Source organism: Zea mays, chromosome 9, assembly GCF_902167145.1.
Source record: "Zea mays cultivar B73 chromosome 9, Zm-B73-REFERENCE-NAM-5.0, whole genome shotgun sequence".
NCBI lineage: Eukaryota > Viridiplantae > Streptophyta > Magnoliopsida > Poales > Poaceae > Zea > Zea mays.
In genome coordinates this window covers 12,202,721-12,230,083 of record NC_050104.1, presented here as the reverse complement: position 1 = coordinate 12,230,083, position 27,363 = coordinate 12,202,721, and the positions used below count along the sequence as shown (strand labels likewise).

Below are 27,363 nucleotides of genomic sequence, written 5' to 3'. Positions count from 1 at the left end.
TCAAGCTCACGGCCTCACCTCACCCACCCGCCCGCCTCGCCTCCATCCACAGCGCCACAGCGGCCACGCCATCTCCGTCTCTCTGCTCACCTCCACTTCTTCCGTTCTTCTTCACCGTCTCCGTCCTTGACACGGGCGCACCCGTCCCCCTCCGACTTCCCCGTGGCCTCGTCCCGATCCGTAGTCAACTCGACCTTGTTCAAGAGGGTGAGCCCGAACCACGGCGCGCGGGAGGGCTCTTTTTATTTTGACCCACCGGAGGACAGCCGCCCCATGGGCTGGTCGCCTGAGCGCGCTATGTATCAGCTCATCGACCGGCGGAAAGGTACTGGTTCCATGTCTCCTTGCTTCTCTAGATCTGGTGAATTCCGCGTAGATCTGGTCCGGATGGTACACTGTGTCGGTTAGTTGGTTATTCACTAGTATCCCGTCGCCTGCCTGCTTTGAAAAAAGCCCTTCTTTTCTCGCCGCTTTAGGTTCGGGTGAACGTCGTGAGCGCGCACCGCATACGAGAGCAATTAAGCAAAGCAGCTGCACTCTTTGCTCAGATTTTTATTGCTATCTTTGCTATGCTCGAGTGTAATTATTAGTATGCTTAAGCCTGTTGTTGCAAGCAATTGATGGGTTTGAGGCCTTGTGAGGGCGCTGGTTTGAGAACTAGGGCAGCATCTCAAACTTATCCTTTGCTGGCTTTGCTGATAACATCAACAATTCGTTTTTTGTTGCATATTGTCTGCTTTGTTTGCTGTTTATGTATATTCAATGATATTTCGTTAGGCCTCGTTCGTTTTCAGCGGATCAGCCTATTCCATACCTTGTTCCGGGTGGAACGAATGAACCTGGTTTGGAATTTGGTATAACTCATTGAAATTGTTCGTTTCGGCCCGAATTGGAATCGAAACTGGCCCGGATTAAAATTTCCCTTCACCCCACGGCCCGGAACCAACCCTTGTGTCGTACCCACCGGATCGAAGCCTAGACACGACGCGACCGGCGCGACGGCGGCTCGACGCGACCGGCACGGCGGCGGCGCACAGCCCCGACGACGACCCTCCCCGCTGCCTTCTCCCCGGTGAGGATTTTCTCTCTTCCTTCCCTCTCCTATCCTCTGCTCTCGCTGCCCCAAACTCACGCCCTCGATCTCGCTCCTCTCCGCTCTCGCACCGCGACGCTGCGACTCCGCTCCCGTCCTCGTGCTCACTGCTACGGAGTCGGATCCAGTTGGGGTCATCACAGGCCGCCGGGCCCTCCGTCGCGGTTACAGGAGGGTGATGGGAAGGGCTCGTGCTTCCACATCCTCTGCTCCATCCGACACCGACGGCGGCAGGTCAGGGTCTGACAGTGCAGGGGCGTTCATGAGCCTGGGGTCGGGGCCTAGATCAGGTGGTGTTGGAGGCCAGATGCGTGCGCGGTGCGCGCCAGCCATCGGCACCGGTCGGTGCGCCGCGACGTGTGGACGCGTGATCTCGGAAGACCTCACGCATGAGACACACGCATCTGATGTGGATCGTGACAGCTAAACCATGTAGAAACAATCCAATCACGAAGAGGTTATTGGGATTCTTCTCCGATTCATTCCATAAGTGCACCATTTTAGGAAAGAAAATTGGTCAACGAGAAAAGAAAAAAGGCCTACTGTTGTACAGCTAGGAAAAAAGTGTTAGCTCCACCCTTGTTTTAAAGGCGTCGCCTAGGCGACGCCTAGGCGTCCAGGCGCCCGAAAGATCCAAGGCGTCCCCGTCGCCTAGGTAAGAAGCAGCAAGAGGGCATAGGGCAGAGGGGAAGGGAAAGGGGCGGCGCTGTTTCGGGTTGGCAGCGTCGAATCGGGAGCGGCAGAGGCCAAATCCAGGGCGGCGGAGGCCAAATCGTTGGCGGCAGCGTCCAAATCGGCGGCGGCGGCGGCGGCGAATCTGAGGCGGCGACGGCGAATCTGAGGCGGCGACGGCGAATCTGAGGCGGCGGCGGCTCAATTGGGGGCAGCGGCAGCTGAATCGTGGGGGAGAGAGGCAACCTAGGGTTGCCAGAGGAAGGATTATATGGGCTGGCTGGTGGGCTGGGCCTCCTACCCCTTCCTTCTCCTTTTTTTCTTTTTCTTTTTTTCTTTTTCTTCCTCCTCCATGGGGCTGTTTTGCTGATTCTCAGGTTGATAAGGCGTCGCCTTGCTCGCCTTAGGCGTCGCCTAGGCGTCGCCTAGGCGTCTAGGCGGTGGTCCGGCGCCTTATCTCGCCTTACCGCCTTAAGAACCATGAGCTCCACTTTCGCATATTGTTTGTACTGCTATTTGATTTATTAGTTCAATACATATTGTTTGTAATGCTATTTGATTTATTAAAGAATTTGCAGCTCATAGTTTCTTGTTCGTGCGCAGGGTTGATTTTGCGTCCACATTATAGCTGAGCAACTCATGTTAGAAATTTTCTCATTTCCATGATCCAATTTCTAGCAAGAAAGATTTCATGTATCAATTGACTAGAATAGAGAAAGAAGCTAATTGAGTAATTCTAACCGGCCTGGTGGCTAAACCAACTGATAACAAGGGCCTATGATGTAATCAAGTAGCTAAAAATTTATACTAACTACACTTACGAAGTCACACGAATTTTCTTCTGCTTTGTTCGACCAATTCAATCAGTAAATTCAATTGTATTTGGAACCTGCGAAGAAACAATTAGGGTTAGACACTTCAACTCCCCAGTAAATTTGAACAAGAGAAATAACATAGAGTTCTCAAACTTTAGTTATAGCAAGAAAAAGAAATTTCAATTTTTGCAATTCAAATGGTAATTTGGTAATTTTTGTATTAAATTATTATATTAACCCTAGCTCATATATAGATGGCCAATTTTCAGTTATACTGTTTCCATGCAGTAGTATTCAATTTTCAATTGAATACAAGCATCTGAATTTTTAATGAATAACATCAGCGAACATATCATTTTACTGCATAATAATTAGTTAAAATAACTTCAACAGCTACAAATGCACTTCCTAGCAAAATTTACCTAAGATTAGAGTTATGCATCCCAACGCCGTTTAAAAAAGCATATAGATCTATTGGCTGGACCGTTTAAATTAGTATCTGATCCTAATGTTAAACTATTGTTAGTTCTTTACGCCATTGATCCTATGTTACTTACAGTACGCCCGAGATCCGAAAACTTCCTAGCGCCGGTCCTCGCCGCTCGCTCGGCTGAGATGGCGGCTTTAGGTCGCCTTTCACGTTTGCTTAGTTCTACCGTCCACCGCTCTGGAGGCCTTGTGCGCGCCTTCTCCATGTTGGCCGAGGTCGTCGATGTTGCCGATGTCTCCGATCTGTACCTCCCACGTGACGCTCATTGCTACTACATCTTGTATGTGTACCATTTCTGTATTCATATTCCTTGTGAGATTGTTTCTGTTCATATATTTTGGTCTGCTTAAATCATAAACATAGTTTATGTTTAGTTCGGTATATAAATTTGTTTTAGCTTGTGGTCATTCAAATTTAGTACATTGTTTGAATTTTGAATGCATCTTTCATTGTGTTTGGACGAAGCTTTAGCCAATGATTACTTAATTAATATGCAGATATGCTTTTGTGATACAAAACATAAGTTTCTTGTCATATGAACCTAGTAACATTCAATGCATCTTTTTTGTGGTCTTCTAAATGTGATTTCTTTTAAACTAACTCAATTAAAACTTCCAGTGGAAAGCATGAGCTTCTGAAGTTATCCTCTACCAGAGTAATCAGCATTACAGAGTATTTCAAAGAAGTGTCTTTACTGGACAGGGCACCTAGGAACCGTCTCGTTGAAGATATTGACGATAACCTCCCGTTTTTAATCCATGATAGGGTTCGCAAGCTACTGAGATCTAGATTACTTCCTTTGTATTTCAGCAAGACCTGTGGCTTATCGATTCCTGACACCGATTTCATTGAATAAAACCTTGGTGTGCTGCCTGAGTTGGATTTACTGGTATTCATATCACTGAACATTAGTCGCTCTGAGTCTGAAATATATAATTGCTACAAGCAATTCGTGAAGCTCTTCAAGGCTCTTGTGGGTAAGTATCCTGAAAGGGATGCAATCTTCAAGCTACCTAAGTCACTTGATCTGCATTTTAAATTCCTTGAGTTGCTTATTGTAAAGGACTATCGTGTGATATATGGTCCAGTCCTCTTCCCCAAGCTTTTGATCTCTATAATGTACTGCGAAGTGCATCAACTTTTGAGAGAGCAGTGACCGACACGTGGACAGGGTGCTGCATCCAATGCAATCATGGTGACGATTGAAGAGAAAATCTTTGACTTAATAAAGTCATGCAGTACAAATGCTCTGCTAATTAGCTATTCTGGTGCTCATGGTGAGAGGGCAAAGAAGCACATTGTGGGCAGTGAAGATGGAAGTGATGAGACGCTGATATATGAAGTTAGTGATGACACTAAAGATCTCAAAGCGTCGAATGTCCCACTGAAAGTTAGAAATTTTATGGGCAACAAAGAGCTCAGTGATGAGACCAAAAGTACTACCGCAGAAGGAAACGTTGAGATTGTTCCAGGAGATGAGCTGACAACTACTCTTTTGGACGCTGTGAATACTATTCAGCGCACTACTGGATATGGTCAGATTCGTTCAGCAAAGAAAAAAGTGATGTCACACATCAAACAGATTTTGATGTTACAGATTAGGCTTCTTAAGCTGCTACAAGAGAAAGATATGCACATTCCAAACTCTCGCCCTCGATCTCGCTCCTCTCCGCTCTCGCATCATGACGCTGCGACTCCGCTCCCGTCCTCGTGCTCACTGCTACGGAGTCAGATCCAGTTGGGGTCATCAAGGCCGCCGGACCCTCCGTCGCGGTTACAGGAGGGTGATGGGAAGGGCTCGTGCTTCCACTTCCTCTGCTCCATCCGGCACCGATGGCGGCAGGTCAGGGCTTCCTGCTGGTGGCGTTGGCGATCCTGACAGTGCAGGGGCGTTCATGAGCCTGAGGTCGGGGCCTAGGATCAGGTGGTGTTGGAGGCCAGATGCGTGCGCGGTGCGCGCCAGCCATCGGCGCCGGTCGGTGCGCCGCGACGTGTGGACGCGTGATCTCGGAAGACCTCACGCATGGGACACACACATCTGATGTGGATCGCGGCTGCTAAACCATGTAGAAACAATCCAATCACGAAGAGGTTATTGAGATTCTTCTTCGATTCATTCCATAAGTGCAGCAGTTTAGGAAAGAAAATTGGTCAACGGGAAAAGAAAAAAGTCCTACTGCTGTACAGCTAGGAAAAAAGTATTAGCTCCATTTTGTGCATATCTTTCTCTTGTAGCAGATTAAGAAGCTGAATCTGGTACATCCTCATCTGTTTGACGTGTGACATCACTTTTTTCTTTGCTGAACGAATCTAATAATATCCAGTAGTGCGCTGAATAGTATTCACAACGTCCAATAGAGTAGCTGTCAGCTCATCTCCTGGAACAATCTCAACATTTCCTTCTGCGGTAGTTCTTTTGGCCTCAACACTGAGCTCCTTGTTGCCCATAAAATTTCTAACTTTCAGTGAGACATTCGACGCTTTGAAATCTTTAGTGTCATCACTAACTTCAGATGTCAGTGTCTCATCTCCTCCATCTTCACTGACCACAATGTGCTTCTTTGCCCTCTCACCATGAGCACCAGAATAGCTAATTAGCAGAGCATTTGTACTGCATGACTTCATGAAGTCAAAAATTTTCTCTTCAATCGTCACCATGATTGCATTGGCTGCAGCACCCTGTCCACGTGCTGGGCACTGCTCCCTCAAAAGTCGATGCACTTCGCAGTACATTATAGAGATCAAAAGCTTGGGGAAAAAAGCTGGACCATATATCACACGATAGTCCTTTACAATAGGCAACTAAAGGTACTTCAAATGCAGATCAAGTGAATTGGGTAGCTTGAAGATTGCATCTCTTACAGCATACATACCTACAAGAGCCTTGAAGAGCTTCACGAATGACTTGTAGCAATTATCTATTTCAGACTCAGAGTGACTCATGTTCAGTGATCTGAATACCAGTAAATCCAACTCAGGCAGCACACTAAGGTTTTCTTTAATGAAATCAGTGTCAGGAATTGATAAGCCATAGGTTTTGCTGAAATACGAAGAGAGTAATCCAGATCTCAGTAGCTTGCAAACCCTATCATGAATTAAGAACGGGAAGTCATCGTCAATATCTTCAATGAGACGGTTCCTATGTGACCTGTCTAGCAAATACACTTCCTTAAAATACTCGGGAATGCTGATCACTTTGGTAGAGGATAACTTTAGAGGCCCATGCTTTCCACTGGAAGATTTAATTGAGTTAGTTTAAAAGAAATCACATTTAGAAGAGCACAAAAAGATGCATTGAATGTTACTAGATTCATATGACAAAAAACTTATGTTTTGTATCACAAAAACATATCTGCATATTAATTAAGTAATCATTGACTAAATCTTTCTCCAAAAACAATGAAAGATGCATTCTAAATTCAAACAATGTACTAAATTTGAAAAACCACAAGCTAAAACAAATTTATATACCGAACTACACATAAACTGTGTTTATGAATCAAGCAGAACAAAATATATGAACAGAGACAATCTCAGAAGGAATATGAATACAGAAATGGTACACATACAAGATGTAGTAGCAATGGGCGTCACGTGGCAGGTACAGATCGAAGACATCGACGACCTCGACCAACATGGAGAAGACGCGCACAAGGCCTCCAGAGCGGTGGACGGTAGAACTAAGCAAACGTGAAAGGCGACCTAAAGCCGCCATCTCAGCCGAGTGAGCGGCGAGGACCGGCGCTGGGAAGCTTTGGGATCTCGGGCGTACTGTAAGTAACATAGGATCAATGGCGTAAAGAACTGACACTAGTTTAACATTAGGAATAGATACTAATTTAAACGGTTCAGCCAATAAATCTATATGCTTTTTTTAAACGGCGCTGGGATGCATAACTCTAATCTTAGGTAAATTTTGCTAGGAAGTGCATTTGTAGCTGTTGAAGTTATTTTAACTGATCATAATTGAATACTACTGCATGGAAAAAGTATAACTGAAAATTGGCCCTCTATATATGAGCTAGGGTTAATATAATAATTTAATATAAAAATTATCAAATTACCATTTGAATGCATTACAATAATTGAAATTTCTTTTTCTTGCTATAACTAAAGTTTGAGAACTCTATATTATTTCTCTTGTTCAAATTTACTAGGGAGTTGAAGTGTCTAACCCTAATTGTTTGTTCGCAGATTCCAAATACAGTTGAATTTGCTGACTGAATTGGTCGAACAAAGCAGAAGAAAATTCGTGTGACTTCGTAAGTGTAGTTAGTATGAATTTTTAGCTACTTGATTACACCATACACCCTTGTTATCAGTTGGTTTAGCCACCAGACCGGTTAGAATTACCCAATTAGCTTCTTTCTCTATTCTAGTCAATTGATACATGGAATCTTCCTTGCTAGAAATTGGATCATGAAAATGAGAAAATTTCTAAAAAGCACAACAGAGTACAACTAATTAGTACTTACCGGAGAGATGAATCTGCTAGGGATGAAAGAGTTGCTCAGCTATAATGTGGACGCAAAATCAACCCTGCGCACGAACAAGAAACTGTGAGCTGCAAATTCTTTAATAAATCAAATAGCAGTACAAACAATATGTATTGAACTAATAAATCAAATAGCAGTACAAACAATATGCGAAAGTGGAGCTAACACTTTTTTCCTAGCGGTACAACAGTAGGGTTTTTTTCTTTTCCCGTTGACCAATTTTCTTTCCTAAACTGCTGCACTTATGGAATGAATCGGAGAAGAATCCCAATAACCTCTTCGTGATTGGATTGTTTCTATATGGTTTAGCTGCCGCGATCCACATCAGATGCGTGTGTGTCTCATGCGTGAGGTCTTCGAGATCACGCGTCCACACGTCGCGGCGCACCGACCGGTGCCGATGGCTGGCGCGCACCGCGCACGCATATGGCCTCCAACACCACCTGATCCTAGGCCCCGACCCCACCAGCAGGAAGCCCTGACCTGCCGACATCGGTGCCGGATGGAGCAGAGGAAGTGGAAGCACGAGCCCTTCACCCTCCTGTAACCGCGACAGAGGGCCCGACGACCTGTGATGACCCCAACTAGATCCGACTCTGTAGCAGTGAGCACGAGGACGGGAGCGGAGTCGCAGCGTCGCGGTGCGAGAGCGGAGAGGAGCGAGATCGAGGGCGAGAGTTTGGGACAGCGAGAGCAGAGGGAAGGAAGAGAGCAGATCCTCACCGGGGAGAAGACAGCGGGGAGGGTTGTCGTCGGGGCTGTGCGCCGCCGTGCCGGTCGCGTCGTGTCCATGGTACGACACAAGGGTTGGTTCCGGGCCGTGGGGTGAAGGGAAATTTTAATCCGGGCCAGTTTCGATTCCAATTCGGGCCGAAACGAACAATTTCAATGAGTTGTACCAAATTCCAAACTAGGTCCATTCGTTCCACCCGGAACAAGGTCTGGAATGGGCTGATCCGATGAAAACGAACGAGGCCTTAAGGAGAAGAAAAATAGCATAGTTGTGAATTTGGAGAGATTATTGCATTATAGAAAACGGTAAAGTGGGCTTCGCTCATATGAAAAGCATGCCATGGGTTTAGGCTGGATAGGAACGAGACAGAGGCAAGAACTCCCATTTGGAAACAGTGTGGCCATCTCGTGTTTTGAGCTCTGATTAAGGCAGACAAACGTCGTGAACTTTCTCATGTCTTATTGTCCTTCACCTCATCTACCGTCCAACACCAAGAACCCTAGCCACCGCCTGGAACGTACTCATGTAGCGCTACGCCGGTGAGAAAGAAACGATGGCATGTCGCAGTCTTTCGGCAACCCCCGGTCACACAGCCCTGGGTTCCGCTGGAGGAACACGGCGGGAAGCTCGGTGATCAGAGATGGCGGCATGTGGCTGGAGAGCTGGTTGTACAGTGGGATCGTGACAGAGAGTGCGTTGCGGGAGGTGTTGATGATGCTCATCGCGGGTGAGATGCAGAGGTTGTTTGGCAAGCTGCCGTTGAGCTCGTTGAGGGAGGTGGAGAAACGGTACATGGTGTGGACCAGGCTGATGCTCTGAGGTATCCCGCCGGAGAAGTTGTTGTCAATCTGAACCTGCTCGAGCCGGAGAAGATTGGTCAGGGTACATGCAGCAATCAACCTCTGAATCAGTTACCTCCCCTTCATCAGAGACAGTGTAGAATGGTAGATCTCCAAGACATTGTTTAATGGTAGCAATTGTGCTTTAAACCTCAACAATGTGAATGTAAAAATAAAAAAGCTACGATGGCTGGACTTGTGGAGTGTGCGAATGGCTGCCTTGGCATGGTGGGCTTTTTGAATGTCATTAATTCTTGCACTGGCTCTCGCGCCCCGCGCCCACAAAAACAAACAGGATGGCTCATGTGAGAGAGAGACAGGCAGGACCGCAGCACGGCGGTGCCGGGGAGCGCGCAGCATGCCCTGCGTTAGGAAGTTGTCGTACCACTGTGATCGGCCTGCGCGAGAAAGGCAGAGAGACGAGGAGGAAGAAGAACAGGAGACGAGAGCGACACGCCGTTTGGTTCGTCGGCTCAGTGACCGTCGATGGTGTCTTAATCGAATCTCAGGTCTCATAATTGTCTGCCTTTCCAAACAGGCGAGAATGGTACTGTCTTCTTCCTATTTTGTTTAAGCCCACCTCTTGCTTTCCATTTTAGTGAAGTCTAACCTGCTGTTTTCTACAATCGCAATAATCTCGAATTTGGAGGGTGTCCTGTATCTTTTTTAGTAAAGGAGGCATGCATATGAGTCATGAGTGACAGGAAACATCTGGTTTTGTGTAGACTATTGCATTTTGAAGTGTATTTTATCTATTTAGGCTACATTAATGATTCTTGAAAAGTATACTTTTTATGGTTGTCCAAGGATTGGGAGCTCTAACATGCCTTTACATAACTCTTTTTTCTTGTTTCTTTGCAGGGCTTGGGTAAATAATTGACACATCTCCCTTGTAATTGCATGTGATTTTTGTTAAGATGAGTTCACAAAATAAAGTTTTTTCAAATACTGGAGATGCATGTTCAGTGTTACCTAGTAAAGTCACGTCATTAAATCCCAATGCAGCGGAGTTTGTACCTTCATCTGTTAAACCATCTCTTGGAAGCAGTACAGTTCCAGATGTAACTAAGTTAGATTTTAGGGGTTCTTCTGGAAAAACAATCCTAGATAGGTCTGAATCATCAAAGTCTAATAACTCAGATGATGAGGCACACCAGTTTTGGCGTAAGCAGCTTCCTGATGACATTATTCCAGACTTCACTTCTTTTGAGAAAGTTGAACAAGGGCCTGAATAATTGTCCCTTGCTGGATTATCTTTGAATGCACCTCCCTTTTTATGGGACAACATCCAGTCGCTTCTCAAGAGAGTATCACGAATTATCTTCTCCAGCTACTAAGGGCCTAGAAGTGGAACACACTAATCTGCTGTATGAAGATAATTATCTGGGTTCAAGCAACTGGGAGCAGAATTATATTGGTGATCTTCATATTGCTAATGGAAACCAGGGCCTTCATTATGATTCTGAAACTGGTGTAAGCTTTTCTGATAGTTTTGCTAGTGAGTATGCTGCCTCATCAGATGGCCTTGTTGCTCCCCTGGAGTACTTAGCATCTCAGTTCCCTGGATTTTCAGCAGAGAGCCTTGCAGAGTTGTACTACGCAAATGAGTGTGATTTCAACCATACTATTGAAATACTAACCCAGCTAGAGGTAATTACTTACTGCAATACTAATTTAAGTCTTCCAGATAACCACTCAGAAATAGCTTTACCAAAAAAAAGTGAAGCAATTAAATGTATGCTCTTTGCTCAGATGTCAGATCGATGTTATTTAGAATTATTTTCAAAGTGGTTTGGAAGTTTTTTTGGGACATGTGGTTTGGAAGTACTCCCTCTGTTCCAATTGTAAGAAGTTTTTTTAAAGACATCTGTGGTTTGGAAGTACTCCCTTTGTAAGATGTTCTGGCTTTTCTAGATATGCATATCTTTTGCTATGCACCTAGATATACATTATATCTAGATACATAGTAAAAGCTATGTATATAGAAAAGCCATAATGTCTTACAAAAATGAAGTGATTGTGATGCGCAACGGAATACATCATCCACCTTGTCAATCAAAATGTTACTTGTTGCCACCTGTTAGACAAGAACCATATACTAGCGTAAGATTTTTTGTGGAGCTCATGAAGCATGCCATGGACTGGTTGCACAACATCGTTATCCTGCTGTTTACGAGCACTCTTTACTAAAGCAGTAATGCTACATGAAAAGACAATTTGAATCCTCACATCTTCAATTGCAATTCGATTTCAAAATGCTTGGTGTACATCAAGAACATTTTGGCACTATCCATATTCCATAATTACGTTTTTCCCGATTTTTCAGATGCAAGTTGATGCTACACCCAATCACACATTGAATCTGGCCCAGAGCACACCGAACTTTAGCACTGGGGATTTCCCTGCACTTCCAACAGTCGAGGACCAAAATGGTTTCAATAAGGGTAATGTGGATGTACTTGGCATGTTCAATGCGCGCGGCTCATCTGAAATGCCTATCTGAAATGCCTACTGGAGCTGGTGATTTTTGTTTCAGCTGTTTGCAAATTTGCGTCACAGAATTCTGGCCCGTGGAAGTTTAAAAAAGGTCCTGAATATGGTAATGGTGTTTCAGCTCTTTCTGTACCCAAACAGTACAGTTCTGGCACTAAACAATCATCTAGGAACAAGTTTCAAAGCATCAGCAGTGCAAGAGTTGCCCCATGGCTTCAGACCGGAGATGCAGTGGGTAATACTCATCTGATACTCTGAAGTCTTCCTGGTCCATATTGCACAGTTCCCTCCTCTATGTTTCATGTTTGGATGAGGATTGCTCTTGCTTTTTTCCCCTTCATTTAGTGGAAATCGTGAATGGCTAGAAATCAGAGAGAATTATGCTACCTTTTGAGGTCCTTTACTATGCTTCAATTATCTGCTGATTAATTTATCTCTGTATATGCAATCCACCAGCAAGTATGTACTCAGAATCAAGGGGAGAAGCCCGTGATTTTGCTAGGGTTCGAAATGCGTGTTTTGAGCAGGTAAGCACTATCACATATGGTTACTGAAGCCTACACTTGCAATTTCTTTTGCTTGTTCGGGTAAGATTCAAATTTTTTTTCATGAATAGAGATCACTATCTGCAACATACCTTTTTTTAAAGTTTGGTATCTTACGAATTGCTAAGGTTTTCACATAAGGAAACCCTTGACAGGCTAGACAGGCTTACTTGGTTGGCAACAAGGCTGTTGCGAAGGAATTGAGCATGAAGGGGCAGACATACAATGTGCAAATGAAAGCAGCTCATGAGAAAGCTAGAGAAGCTATTTACCGGCAAAGGTCTGACTGCTGTTTTTACATGTTGACTTTTGGTTGTTGCAGCTTACTTCCTCCATCCCTTGTTAATTGGTCAAACTTTTTTTTACAGTTTGACTAGGTTCATATAAAATATTAGTAACATTTACATCTCTAAATAAGTTTATTATGAAGACATATCCAAAGATCTATCTAATGATACTAATTATGCATTGTAGATATTACTATTTTTTATATATGTCGGCGTTTCGAGACCGGGGGGTCCCTAAGCCGACGAGTGAATGTCGCCGCGTGCCCCAGCCCAGATGGGTCGAGCGCGAGGCCGAGCGCGAAGGGAGGAAGTGAGGTGGCCGGAGATGGGCGTGAGAGAGGTGGAAATCCCGCGGCCTTCGTGTTCGTCCCACGCCCAGGTCGGGTGCGCTTGCAGTAGGGGGTTACAAGCGTCCACGCGGGAGAGGGAGCGAGCGGCCTCACGCGAGCGCCTGTCTCGTCCTCGTCCCCGCGCGGCCAACCCTCTCTAAGAGGGCCCTGGTCCTTCCTTTTATAGACGTAAGGAGAGGATCCAGGTGTACAATGGAGGGCGCAGCAGAGTGCTACGTGTCTAGCGGAGGAGAGCTAGCGCCCTAAGTACATGTCGTTGTGGTAGCCGGAGAGATTTTGGCACCCAGCTGGTGTGATGTCGTGGCCGTCGGAGGAGCGATGGAGCCTGGCGGAGGGACAGCTGTCGGAGCTGTTGAGTCCTTGCTGACGTCCTCTTGCTTCCGTAAGGGGGCTGAGAGCCGCCGTCGTCACAGAGTATGCGGGGCACCATCATTGCCTATCTGGCGGAGCGAGCCAGATGGGACGCCGGTCTTGTCCCCCGTGGCCCGAGTCAGCTCGGGGTAGGGTGATGATGGCGCCTCCTGTCGACGTGGCTGGTCTGCGCCCTAGGTTGGGCGATGTGGAAGCTCCTCCGAAGCCGAGGTCGAGTCTGTCTTCCGTGGCCGAGGTCGAGTCCGAGTCCCTGGGTCGGGCGAGGTGGAGACCGTCAGCTGAGGCCGGGGCGTAGTCCGAGCCCTGGGGTCGGGCGAGGCGGAGTTCATCGTCTTCTGGGGCTGAGCCCGAGTCCGAGCCCTGGGTCGGGCGGAACGGAGTTCGTCGTCTTCTGGGGCTGAGCCCAAGTCCGAGCCCTGGGTCGGGCGGAGCGGAATTCGCCGTCTTCCGGGGCTTAGCCCGAGTCCGAGCCCTGGGTCGGGCGGAACGGAGTTCGTCGTCTTCCGGGGCTTAGCCCGAGTCCGAGCCCTGGGTCGGGCGAGGCGGAGCTTCCTATGGTGCCTGCGGCCGGGCCTGACTGCCTGTCAGCCTCACTCTGTCAAGTGGCACCGCAGTCGGAGCGGCGCAGGTGGCGCTGTCTTTCTGTCAGGCCAGTCAGTGGAGCGGCGAAGTGACGGCGGTCACTTTGGCTCTGTCAGCTGGGGGCGCGCGTTAGGATAAAGGTGTCAGGCCACCTTTGCATTAAATGCTCCTGCGATTTGGTCGGTCGGTGCGGCGATTTGGTCAGGGTTGCTTCTTGGCGAAGACAGGGCCTCGGGCGAGCCGGAAATATGTTCGCCGCTGGAGGGGGGCCTCGGGCGAGACGGAGATCCTTCGGGGTCGGCTGCCCTTGTCCGAGGCTAGGCTCGGGCGAGGCGTGATCGAGTCCCTCGAATGGACTGATCCCTGACTTAATCGCACCCATCAGGCCTTTGCAGCTTTATGCTGATGGGGGTTACCAGCTGAGAATTAGGAGCCTTGAGGGTACCCCTAATTATGGTCCCCGACAGTAGCCCCCGAGCCTCGAAGGGAGTGTTAGCACTCGCTTGGAGGCTTTCGTTGCACTTTTTTGCAAGGGGACCAGCCTTTCTCGGTTGCATTTTGTTCCGGTGGGTGCGCGCGAGCGCACCCGCCGGGTGTAGCCCCCGAGGCCTCGGAGGAGTGGTTTCACTCCTCCGAGGTCTTAATGCCTCGCGTAATGCTTCGGCTGGTCTTGTCGTCCCTCATGCGAGCTGGCCGTAGCCCGGGTGTATGGTCGGGTCCCAAGTTCTCGGGCTGGTATGTTGACGCTGTCAACGGTTCGGCCGGAGCCGGATTTGCGAGAGCAGCCCCCGAGCCTCTGCATAGGGCGAGAGGGCGATCAGGGACAGACTCAACTTTTTCACATACGCCCCTGCGTCGCCTTTCCGCAAGGAGGAGGGGGGAAAGCGCCATGTTGCCCTTGATGGGCGCCGAACATGGTGTCTCCGGTGAGCTGCAAGCGGGTAATCCGAGTGGACGTCCGTGCCCCGTTCGTTAGGGGTCGGCTAGGGGCCCAGAGGCGCGCCCAAAAGTACCTGCGGGTGATCTGCCGGACCTGGTCCCCCTGGCGCCGAGGTCCGAGGGCTCGATGCCTCCCTCTGATGGGATTCCGTTACAAGATCGTTCCCGCTGGTCTCGGAAATGTCCTAGGGTACCTCGGGAGCGCAGCCCGAGCCTCGGTTATGTATCGAACGTACTCATGGTCATCCCTCGCTCTGTGTCTGAGGCGGCTGTGAACCCTTCGGGGGCCAGCCTTCGAACCCCTGATCAGTAGTGGGCGCGGAGCCCGAGTAGCCTGAGGCGGCCGTTGAACCCTTCCGAGGGACCGGCCTTCGAACCTCTGACCAGTAGTGGGTGTAGGGCCCACGCGATCTGAGGCGCCTGTCGAACCCTTCCGAGGGGCCAGCCTTCGAACCTCTGATCAGTAGGGAGGCTCGGAGCCTGGTTCCTTCACGGGGAAGGATCCTTTTCGGGGTATCCCCCTTTCCCGGTCCCTGTTGCAAGAGAGAGAAAGAGGAAAAAAGGAAAAGGATACGAAATCGAACGACGCGGCGTACCTTTTTTGACGCGGTCATTATGGCGAAGGCGAAGCGTCGCCCGCTTCTCCTGCCAGAGGCGCCGCCTGTCCCGCCGCGGAGTTAATGCGACGGGGCGAGTGGTTGGCGGGGCGGCCGTTGCGCGTGCGCGAGCCGTTCGAGGAACGGAACACGGGCGCGTTGTCTTCACGCCGTGAGAGAGGGTTCTCTCGTTGCCCCCGGATGGGACGTGAGCTTGGCTGACGACGTGGCCGCTGCTCCTGCCCGCCTGCCACTGCCATTACTGCCGGCCCATTTTTGGCCGCATTGACCGTCGCGCCAGGCTGGCGCTGCTGGGTCGTGCGCTGGGTCGCCTCGAGTCGCGGTATTGGTTCCGCAGTCGAGGAGGCACGGTAGTGGCGCAAGTGGCGGTGCAGTTGCATGCACGAAGCATTCGGCGCGCCGGTTGCATGACGCGTGGGCCTGGGCCTCCATGCTGGGCGTGTTGGGAGTCGGAGAAGTGCGCCCACTTGGCGCGGTTGCATGCCGCCTGCATGGCTGCCCGCCCCTTTCGCCCGTTGGTCTGGGCAAAAGTGGAGAGTCGCTTGTAACCGTTGGGCGGTTGTACGCACCGCGCACGGCGGTTTGGCTTCTTCTGCTCTGAGCCGGCTCGCATGACGTGTGGGACCCAGCCCCCGCGCTGCAGGGGAGGACCTTGGAGCGTGTTGGAGAAGACTCAGCCCGCGACGGCTGGGTACGCAAGTAGGGAGAGTCGCCTTTAAAAGGAGGGTGACCCCCTTGGAAGGCGACCATGTCTTCGCGCTCCCTTATGCATCGTGTCTTTCCACCTTCCAAGCCCCCGGATGGGGGATACCCGCCGTCTTTCCGCCTCGTCGTTGGAAGAATGCAACTCCGTGGGAGTTGGCACCTTTCAGCCATCGTTCGGCTTCAAGGATTTTCATCAGGCAGCCCGGCTGTACCCCCCCCCCCCCGCCGGCGGTCACCCAAGACGGTGACCACCAGCCCCTGGGTGGGGAGAAGCAAGCCGGGCTGCGATCTTGGTCCCACCCTCAGCTTCAAGGATGTTCATCATCCTCGCTGGGGTGGAGGCCGGGCTGAGCCAGAGCTCTACCTCCCGCGCGGGTTCGTGGGTCAGCCTCTCCTGCGGCGTTCGAGGGAGAGGGCGCTCACTGGCCCTGCGGGCGGGTCAGACTTCGACAACGTGGGGCTGGTCGACGGCGGGCGTCGTCAGCCTCAGCGCGTCGAGCTCGTCGGCTTGGCTCCCGGTGCCCCGCCGGGAGGCGGCTGCCGCGCCGTGTGCACGGGAGGACCGCCCAAGATGTCGCGAGCTGCTAGGGCGGCGTTCGTGTTCTGGGGCGGTCTTGCCTTTGCACCGGTATGGCGCCTCCGCGCGGAGGTCGGTGCCCCACTCGTCCGGGAGGATCTGAGTGGGGATCTGCCGGAGGGCTGACGGCCCCTGTCGTCGGTGCCGAGGTGGAGGCGGCTCGAGAAGTCCCCGTTGCCGACGGGATCACCGCCACCATCCGCGCTTCGGGCCTCCGGCTCTTTGTACTTGTCCTCGCCCCTCGAGCGTCGGCGTGGGCGAGGGCAAGATTGCAGCAGCACCCGCCCTGAGGCCTACGCTGCTGCAGTTCGACCACCCGGAGCGGGGGTTGTTGTTGCCGCTGCCAGAGCGGGCGGCGGCGAGCCGCCCGTCAGTCTTCTGTTGCTCCGCAGCCCCCCCCCATCGAGTGGGGTTGTTCGTACTTGCGGAGGTGGAACCGAAGTTCCGTTTGTAATGGCACTTTGAATGCCAGTGTTTTTGTTCATTGTGGCTGTCGAGGCCTAAACATGTATGTATTTTTTCCTCATTTTCGAGCACTAAGACTCGCCTGTTGGTTGTCTGAACCGCTTCACCAAGCATGAGTCGCCCCGTGTAAAGGTGACGAGTGAGGTATCCGTATCCCGAAGGCGTAGGAGTCCCTCGGCTCGGTCAGCCTTGTTGCCCGAGGCTTCTCTTGCTCAGTTAAAGGAACCCCTCGGCCGCTCTTCGATGAGCCGAGGCCAGGGGTAGCGGTGTCAGCGCGAACAGAGGCAGAGTTGGCTCGGTAAGAAGACCTGGTCGGCCGGAGCCTGGCCGGGTCGTCCGTTAGCGGGACCGACGCCGGAATTGACCAGCCGAGGCCTCGGGTCGGGCTGGCGTCCTCGGAGGACAGCTGGCCGAGGCCCCGGGGTGACTGGCCGAGCCGCCTGCTCGGGCTGGGTTCTCGGAGAAGACCCTGGCGGCGATGGCCCAGGCTTGGCGATGACGTCGTCCTTCAGAGTGGAGATCTTCGGACCGCGCCGCCGTCCGAGGCTAGGTCGGACCTCGCCAAAGGTGTTGTCGACGCCGAGGGTGCTGCTGCTCCTTCAAGCGTCAAGACCCGAGCCTGCAGGATCGGATTGTCTTGTAGCGTGTGTTTCCTGCGGCCGCCGAGGCCAAAACACACCCTCGCTGTGTTGTAAAGCTGTGTCTCTTTTCCTCTTGTTTCGAGTATCTGGACCTTTTTGTCGGTAACAAAATTGCTTGTGCGAGCGAGAGTTGCTTCTCACGGAAGGTGATGAGTGAGGTATCCGTATCCCGGAGGCGTAGGAGTCCCTCAGCTCGGTAGGCCTTGCCGCTTACGCGCACTCTTACCCGTCCATGGGGTTCTGTCACCGACGCAGTCGAGAAGGCTCGAAGAATCGCTCCGGTAGAAGAGCTTCCGAGCGTGAAGACTTGTTCGGTCCGCGGAATCACTTATCCGAACGTGAGTTACTTATCGCAGAAGGTGATGAGTGAGGTATCCGTATCCCGGAGGCGTAGGAGTCCCTCGGCTCGGTCACCCTTGACTGCTTACGTGTACTCCGTCGTTTTCAGGATCCACTTTCGAAGTAGTCAAAAAGCACGAAAGACATTCTGGCAGAAAGGATCTTTTTTCGAGGAAAAAATTCGACGCAGAGGGGGTTCCCCCCTTTTAGCCCCCGAGGGAGGGTCGGGCTTTGCCGAGGCAAGGCTGACCCTTCCTTGATGACTAAACTTTGCGTGGGAGCGAGGTATATGAACAACTTGAAAACATCTTAAGGGTAGAAGCGACGTAGCTGTTGGATGTTCCAAGCGTTGCTGTAGACCTCGCCTTGACTGTTGGCCAGCTTGTACGTTCCGGGCTTCAGAACCTTGGCGATGATGAACGGCCCCTCCCAGGGGGGCGTGAGTTTGTGCCGCCCTCGGGCGTCTTATCGCAGCCGAAGCACCAGGTCGCCCACCTGGAGGTCTCGGGACCGGACCTCTCGGGCGTGGTAGCGTCGCATGGACTGCTGGTACCGTGCCGAGTGTAGTAAGGCCCTGTCCCGAGCCTCTTCCAGCTGGTCCAGCGAGTCTTCTCGACTAGCTTGGTTGCTTTGGTCGGCATAGGCCCTTGTCCTCGGGGAGCCGTATTCCAGGTCTGTGGGCAAGATAGCCTCGGCCCCATAGACCAGAAAGAACGGCACGAAGCCCGTGGCTCGGCTCGGCGTTGTCCTCAGACTCCAGACCACCGAGGGGAGTTCCTTCATCCATCGCTTGCCGAACTTGTTGAGGTCGTTGTAGATCCGAGGCTTGAGCCCTTGTAGAATCATGTCGTTGGCACGCTCTACTTGCCCATTTGACATGGGGTGAGCTACGGCGGCCCAGTCCACCCGGATGTGGTGATCCTCGCAGAAGTCCAAGAACTTTCTGCCGGTGAACTGGGTACCGTTGTCGGTGATGATGGAGTTCGGGACCCCGAAACGATGGATGATGTTGGTGAAGAACGCCACCGCCTGCTCGGACCTAATGCTGTTTAGGGGTCGGACCTCGATCCACTTGGAGAATTTGTCGATGGCGACCAACAGGTGTGTGTAGCCCCCGGGTGCCTTCTGCAAGGGGCCGACGAGGTCCAGACCCCATACAGCAAAAGGCCAGGTGATGGGTATCGTCTGCAGAGCCTGAGCGGGCAGGCGGGTCTGCCTTGCGTAGAACTGACACCCTTCGCAGGTGCGGACAATTCTAATGGCGTCGGCCACCGCCGTCGGCCAGTAGAAACCTTGTCGGAAAGCATTTCCGACAAGGGCTCGAGGTGCTGCGTGATGGCCGCAAGCCCCCGAGTGTATCTCTCGAAGGAGTTCCTGACCTTCGGCGATGGAGATGCATCGCTGGAGGATGCCTGAGGGGCTGCGGTGGTAGAGCTCCTTCCCATCTCCCAGCAAGACGAACGACTTGGCGCGCCGCGCCAACCGCCGAGCTTCGGCTCGGTCGAGGGGTAGCTCTCCTCGGTGGAGATATTGCAGGTACGGTATCTGCCAGTTTTGATCAGGCGTGACCCCGCTTTGCTCCCCCTCGGGGGCCGAGGGTACCTCGGGCTGAACCGAGGGCGCCTCGGGCCGAGCCGAGGGTGCCTCGGACTGTGCTGAGGGTACCTCGGACTGGACCGAGGGTGCCTCAGGCTCGGGCGTGTCGTCGATCTTGACGGAGGGTTGATGCAGGTCTCGGGAGAAGACGTCCGGGGGAACCGTTGTTCGCCCCGAGGCTATTTTAGCCAGCTCATCCGCGGTCTCGTTGTAGCGCCGGGCGATGTGGTTGAGCTCGAGCCCATAGAACTTGTCTTCTAGGCGCCGAACCTCATCGCAGTAGGCCTCCATCTTCGGGTCGCGGCAGTGGGAGTTCTTCATGACTTGGTCGATGACGAGCTGTGAGTCACCGCGAGCGTCGAGGCGTCGGACCCCTAGCTCGATGGCGATCCGCAACCCGCTGACCAGAGCCTCATACTCGGCCACATTGTTGGACGTCGGGAAATGGAGGCGTAGCACATAGCGTAGGTGCTTCCCGAGGGGCGAGATGAAGAGTAGGCCCGCGTCGGCTCCTGTCTTCATCAGCGACACGTCGAAGAACATGGTCCAGAGCTCCGGTTGGATCGGAGCTGTTGGGAGCTGAGTGTCGACCCATTCAGCTACGAAGTCCGCCAAGACCTGGGACTTGATGGCCTTCCGAGGAGCGAACGAGATTGTCTCGCCCATGATTTCCACCGCCCACTTTGCAATCCTACCCGAGGCCTCCCGGCACTGGATGATCTCCCCCAGGGGGAAGGATGACACCACAGTTACCGGATGAGACTCGAAGTAGTGTCGCAACTTCCGCCGCATTAGGATCACCGCGTACAGCAGCTTCTGAACTTGGGGGTAGCGGATCTTGGTTTCGGACAGTACCTCGCTGACGAAGTAGACCGGCCTCTGAACGGGCAATGCATGCCCCTCTTCTTGCCTCTCGACCACAATCGCGGCGCTAACCACCTGAGTGGTCGCGGCGACGTAGACCAAGAGGGCTTCTCCTGCAGCCGGGGGCACCAAGATAGGTGCCTTCGTGAGGAGCGCCTTCAGGTTCCCGAGGGCTTCCTCAGCCTCAGGGGTCCAAGTGAAGCACTCGGCCTTCCTTAAGAGGCGGTACAAAGGTAGACCTCTTTCGTCGAGGCGTGAGATGAAGCGGCTCAGAGCCGTGAGACATCCCATGACCCTCTGTACGCCTTTCAAGTCCTTGATGGGCCCCATGCTGGTGATGGCTGCGATCTTCTCCGGGTTGGCTTCGATACCCCGCTCAGAGACGATGAACCCCAAGAGCATGCCTCGGGGCACCCCGAAGACACACTTTTCGGGATTGAGCTTGACGCCTTTCGCCTTGAGACATCGGAATGTCACTTCAAGGTCGGAAAGGAGGTCGGAGGCTTTCCTCGTCTTGACTACGATGGCATCGACGTAGGCCTCGACCGTGTGGCCAGTGTGTTCACCGAACACATGGTTCATGCACCGCTGGTACGTCGCGCCCGCATTCCTCAAGCCGAACGGCATGGTGACATAGCAGTACATGCGGAAGGGTGTGATGAAAGAAGTCGCGAGCTGGTCGGACTCTTTCATCCTGATTTGGTGATACCCTGAGTAGGCATCGAGGAAAGACAGGGTTTCACACCCAGCAGTTGAATCCACGATTTGATCGATGCGAGGCAGAGGGTAGGGAACCTTCGAACATGCTTTGTTTAGACCAGTGTAGTCTACACACATCTGCCATTTCCCCCCTTTCTTTCTCACAAGCACAGGGTTGACAAGCCATTCGGGATGGAATACCTCTTTGATGAACCCTGCCGCCATTAGCTTGTGGATCTCCTCGCCTATGGCTCTGCGCTTCTCCTCGTCGAATCGGCGGAGAGGTTGCTTGATGGGTCGGGCTCTGGCTCGAATATCCAGCGAGTGCTCGGCGACCTCCCTTGGTATGCCAGGCATGTCCGAGGGACTCCACGCGAAGACGTCGGCGTTCGCGCGGAGAAAGTCGACGAGCACTGCTTCCTATTTGGGTTCGAGCCCGGAGCCGATCCGGATCTGCTTGGAGGCGTCGCCGCTGAGGTCGAGGGGGACGGCCTTAACCGTCTCCGCTAGCTCGAAGTTGCCGGCATGACGCTTCATGTCTGGCACCTCCTTAGAGAGGCTCTCCAGGTCGGCGATGAGGGCCTCGGACTCGGCGAGGGCCTCGGCGTACTCCACGCACTCCACGTCGCATTCGAACGCGTGTTTGTACGTGGGGCCGACGGTGATGACCCCGTTGGGGCCCGGCATCTTGAGCTTCAGGTAGGTGTAGTTGGGGACGACCATGAACTTCGCGTAGCATGGTCTTCCCAGCACCGCGTGGTAGGTTCCTCGGAACCCGACCACCTCGAACGTCAGGGTCTCCCTTCGGAAGTTGGAGGGTGTTCCGAAGCAGACGGGAAGGTCGAGTTGTCCGAGGGGCTGGACGCGCTTCCCGGGGATGATCCCATGGAAAGGCGCAGCGCCTGCCCGGACCGAGGACAGATCGACACGCAGGAGCCCGAGGGTCTCGGCGTAGATGATGTTGAGGCTGCTGCCTCCGTCCATGAGGACCTTGGTGAGCCTGACGTCGCCGATGATGGGGTCGACGACGAGCGGGTATTTCCCCGGGCTCGGCACATGGTCGGGGTGGTCGGCTTGGTCGAAGGTGATGGGCTTGTCGGACCAGTCTAGGTAGACTGGCGCCGCCACCTTCACCGAACAGACCTCCCGGCGCTCTTGCTTGCGGTGCCGAGCCGAGGCGTTCGCCGCTTGCCCACCGTAGATCATGAAGCAGTCGCGGACCTCGGGGAACTCTCTTGCTTGGTGATCTTCCTTTTTGTCGTCGTCGCGGGCCCTGCCACCCTCCGCGGGTGGCTCGGCCTTGTGGAAGTGGCGCCGAAGCACGACGAACTCCTCAAGGGTGTGCTTGACGGGCCCCTGGTGATAGGGGCACGGCTCCTTGAGCATCTTGTCGAAGAGGTTGGCACCTCCGGGGGGTTTCCGAGGGTTCTTGTACTCGGCGGCGGCGACAAGGTCCGCGTCGGCGGCGTCGCGTTTCGCTTGCGACTTCTTCTTGCCCTTCTTCTTGACGCCGCGCTGAGTTGACGCCTCGGGGGCATCTTCCGATGGGCGGCTCTGGGGATGCTTGTCCTTCCAGAAGATAGCCTCGACCGCCTCCTGGCCGGAGGCGAACTTGGTGGCGATGTCCATCAGCTCGCTCGCTGTGAGACCCCAGTGTCACCTAGGGTTTTTCTCAAATGCCAAACCAAGAATCATTATTTTATGTGAGCCAAAGTAAGCATGAGCATCAAAATAACTTAAGTAATAAAGAATTCACCAAGTATATACTTAAAAGTGTCATGATCAAAACAATTGAGACTTTTAAAAGATAAGAATGTGCAACCCAAATTTAAAAACCCTAAGTGAGCCCCATGAGCAAAACTCAAGAAAATAAGAAAAAGGGAATGAAAAGTTTAAAATTTTGACTTGAGCCAATTATGAAAATTAAAGTATATTTAATGGGCAACAAGAGATGTTGAGAAAGCTTAGCCAAAATAACTCAAATAAAACCCCAAATCAAGCTTCTCATATGGGGACTCATTGGGAATTCTGAATTTCAGAATTCTAAAATTCAGACCTTGAGCCAAAGATCAGGGATGTTCACCTTGATCCCTAACTCGAATCCTAATGGCCCCATTGACAAAATTGTGTCTAACTAACCCCTCTGTCGTGTGCCAGAAGATGGCATTGGGACGCGAGCCCTAGACACGACAAAACCTTGGATTTGCCTCGGGTTTAGGCAGGGAGACAGACCAGATTTCCTGGCTCCATATCTCTGCAACCAGTAGGCAAAATCCTATGACCCCCACACAAAAATGGTAGCTTGTAGGGAGGAGAAGAGGTTTCGTGCACTGACCAAGGCGAGAGCAGGCTCGGATGAGCGACCACACGCGCCAGAACTTGGGCAGAACGCACGGGCACACGTGTTCGACCCTGGTCAGCACGCCAGAGCTCGCCCAACCCGCGCGCGCGCTCACCCCGGCGTCCGGTCAAGTCCGCCGCGCGCCCACGCCCTCGGTCGTGCCCGCCCGCGCCTATAAAGCCTCCCCGGGCGCACCTCTCTTCGCCCCGCACTCACCCTCACCGGCCAGCCACCTTTCCTTAGCTCCGGCGAGCTTAATTCCGCCCGCCATTGCCGCTAGAGCTTCGGCCACCGTGGCCAGCCAACTCCAGCCACCCTCAAGCCCAGCCAGTGCTTCGGCTAGCTCCGCCAGTAGCCCGTAAAGCTCGCCAAGCCCTCGGACCCGGCCGGACTTCACCGGAGGCCCGAGATCGACCTCACCGGACTTCGGTCTTCCGCCGCCGCGCGTGGACCGAGCTATCCAGTGAGTCTCCGCCCAATTCCTTGCGCTCATATCTTCTCTGGCATCCCATGGACCTCCCTGACCCATTTGATTGAACTATCTCGCTGTGACCAGGCTGGTCTCCTCGCCGCCGACGAGCATCCCCGCCTGCGCGCGTGGACCGACCGACTCCGGCCATCTCCGACGGCGTTCCGCACACCGTTGTGATCCCCGAGACCTCCCCTTCGTCCTCGACCACTTCACCGGAGCTATCTCGCCGCCGGTAAGCCCCTCCGCCCTTTCTTCCGCCGCGGTTACTGTTTAAGGTAGAAGAAGGACCTCGGGTTAGGATTTGTAGAACCCGAGGGGTTTTCTGTGATGTCAGTGACTCATGTGAATAGTAGCTTATGGGCTGATTCGCGAAGAAAACTTAGAAAACCCGCCAGGGACCCCAGTGCAAAGTGGATTTCCATTTAATCAATTCTGTTAATCTTTTTAAAAGACCAGAGAACTTAGAAAATCCATAACTTGATGAAATCTTAATAAAAAGTTGTCAAGCCAGTTTTGCTAGCTCCTGAATATTATGATCTATCATTTAAAAATAGTAAACCCCATGCTTTCTGTTCAAAGTTTTAGAGTTTAAATTTAAAAACAGAAACCCACTAAACCTTGTTTAATTAAGAAAAAATAGTTTTTCTTCTATGCTGAACTTAAGAAAATTTGTAGATGTTTAAACCTCATTTAGACACTGTTTAAAAATAATGGGAACCCCAGCATTGAAAAATATGATGTAGTTATTCCTTTAAAGCTAAATTGTCTAAAACTTAGAGAAAATCAGAAAGGCCTTAGAAATTAATGAACAGTGATTAAGGTTATTTTTCCTAGTTTACTTATGCAACAGAGAACCTAGGAAAAATACAGAGACCATTAATTTGGACCAGTTTTAAATTAAAATGATTTGTTTAGCCTTATATAGACTGAAAATCAATTATTAAATAGGCAAAACTATAACCAAAATGCTTGATAAAAATCCAGTGGACTTGTAACCACCAGAGCCCCACTACAAAAATACAGAGCACCTCAGCCCAACTTTTTAAGTAAGGAAAATAAATATGAAATGCTAATAAGACATTTTTCAATTAAATCATGAACAACCCCTTTTAATGTGATAATGGGCAACTAAAAATTTGCTAAGTCCATGATGAGATAAACCACCAGAGAAAAATACAAACCCATGAAAAAGAAGTAAACCCATACCTTTTGCTAATGATTTAAGAGAAAGGCCACTTAATTCAAATAATGCATACCACCCCTTCCCTTAAGCAAAAAGAGGCCAAACTTCAGAATGATTGCTCTTGCACAAAATACTAACTAAGAAAAATGAGAACTCTGTTGTTGGATGTTTCTCAAATATAGTGGTAGTAGAAAGCACCCATTTGGCTAGAAACTTGAGAAAACCATAGAAAAATAATTACGAGGTATTAATGACTAGAAATTTGTATCAAGTCAGGTTATGACACCTAAAAGCCAGCAAAAATAAGTTTTAGAGAATTACCCACTGTTAAATAATAGTTGTAGTTCAAAGCACCCCTTCTGCCCTAAACTTTGGTAATTTTGTCCAGAGAAAACCATTCACTTTCTGACCCCCAAATTTTGAGACAGGGAAACATACACTAGTAGCAAGCCACTGTAAGTTTTGCATAATTTTTAGAATTTTATAAAAGCAACTTGTAGTTCAAACCTACTCCAAAACATTAAAGAGAATAAAGGAAAAGGGAAGAAGAAATGAACCTCACCCCAATAAGTCTAACTTAAGAACTTAATCAACTCTCACCAAGACTTAAAGGAATCCAGTGGAACCCCAAAAAAAATAAACCTACCCCTTACCTTAGCTAAGCATAGCCCAACTTACCAAGCATACCACTAAGGGTTTTCCCTAAGTAAAGTTAACCTTGTTTAACTCAAGAAAGATCATACACCTTTAAAGTTGTAATTTCGAAAAGCACATATCATATCATGCATATATCTTACGCATTGCATTCATTAGATTGCAATCTTGCCGACGGAGAGTACGTGCTCATCCCCGAGCAAGGACCTGTCTAAGAGGAGGACCAGGAGCAGGCTTCAGAGGCTGCTATTGAGGATCTCCCCGCAGCTCCAGCAATTGAAGGCAAGCCCTGGTTTTATGCATAACCATGTTATTATATGCTACTTTACTACACTTAATGCTTGTAGGATTGCAATGTGCACTTAAGTGTAGGAGTTGCTTGAAATCTCTAGTTGCATGAACTTAGGATTCCTTTTTGAGATGAATACTAGTATACTAGGTCGAGTAGCTGCTTGCTAATCAGGATCTCGGTAGAAGTTGAGTGATTTTTCTAGCACTCGCGCGAGGTCAGGAATTGATTGTATTCATCTTGATAACGGGATCTATGTTGGTCTATGGATTTGGATCCAGGGAGGATGCCTTGTCCATGAGACGGGAAAAAGGAATTAAGGATTAATGTGTGGATACCTGAGTCAAGCTTTTGAACGTACTAAGCACATGCCGGGAAAAATGGTAACCGGTAAACCTAGTACCTGAGTGAAGCCGGGCGCGGACTTTATCCCTCATGCGACCTGAGACAGGGTCTCCCATGCTAGCTATGGTGGGTACAAGTGCGGTCACTGCACGGCGGCAGCCGGGGTCAGTGGAGCATTGTATGCCAAGGCGGTGAGGCCTGGACGCGAACGGGGAATCGATGGGGACGGTTGTCATGTGCGGGGTCGGAGTACCCTGACATGCCGTGTGTTTAGGTTTACCTTGCAAGGTTTAAAAACTCGATTCGAATCGTCTGCTTCTCGCAGCTAATGAGACTCCTTGATTTCTTGTACTGCATCGAGTAAGAAGTGAAATGTGGATTATATGAGATAACTTGATGGTTGAACTAATTGATTGTTACCATGTATGCTTAGAAGGAGCAAATCTAGCTAAGTTAATGATGGTAGAATTGAAAAGCTAAAATTTGATTTTAGAAACAGCTAGTGCTTTTGGCAAACCAAACCCCTCAGCCAAACAGCTGCATAGTCTAGAGGTAGAGAAGTAGACTCCTCACACCGGTTAAGTCTAGCTGAGTATTAGTATACTCAGCCTTGCTTGTGGCACCATTTTTGCAGGTACCATGCAGGAATTGGTTGATGGTGTGACTTGGCCTACCACCCTGCCACCGGGTTGGACGGTCGAGTGGGATGTTGCTCCGGCAGGAGAGGAGCCTGAGGAGTAGTGGGCTAGGCCTTGCCCATTTCCTCATTACCGACGACATCGATTATCCGCTGCACTTTATGTTGTGAACCTTATTTGCTACTCAAAAACTCCGATGTATGTAATAATTCAGTACTTAATTTGAGGTTTC

General features: G+C 51.0%; 1 protein-coding gene across 4 annotated transcripts; it reads left to right on the top strand.

The window, feature by feature from the left end:
* Positions 1–27,363, top strand: LOC103625985 (polyadenylate-binding protein-interacting protein 7). 4 transcript variants are annotated; one of them, XM_020544203.3, is made up of 7 exons: positions 1–325; positions 10,000–10,788; positions 11,465–11,582; positions 11,675–11,866; positions 12,088–12,158; positions 12,332–12,456; positions 27,128–27,363. In XM_020544203.3, the coding sequence occupies exons 2-7, from the start codon at positions 10,399–10,401 to the stop codon at positions 27,147–27,149; spliced, it is 918 nt and encodes a 305-aa protein (XP_020399792.1). In that variant the 5' UTR covers positions 1–325; positions 10,000–10,398; the 3' UTR covers positions 27,150–27,363. The 4 variants fall into 4 exon arrangements, 3 of the variants coding, with proteins under 3 accessions (XP_020399792.1, XP_035818341.1, XP_020399793.1); XM_035962448.1 differs by lacking the exon at positions 27,128–27,363 and adding an exon at positions 26,019–26,141; XR_004852547.1 differs by lacking the exon at positions 27,128–27,363 and adding an exon at positions 26,019–26,141 and having other exon boundaries at positions 11,465–11,866; positions 12,088–12,218.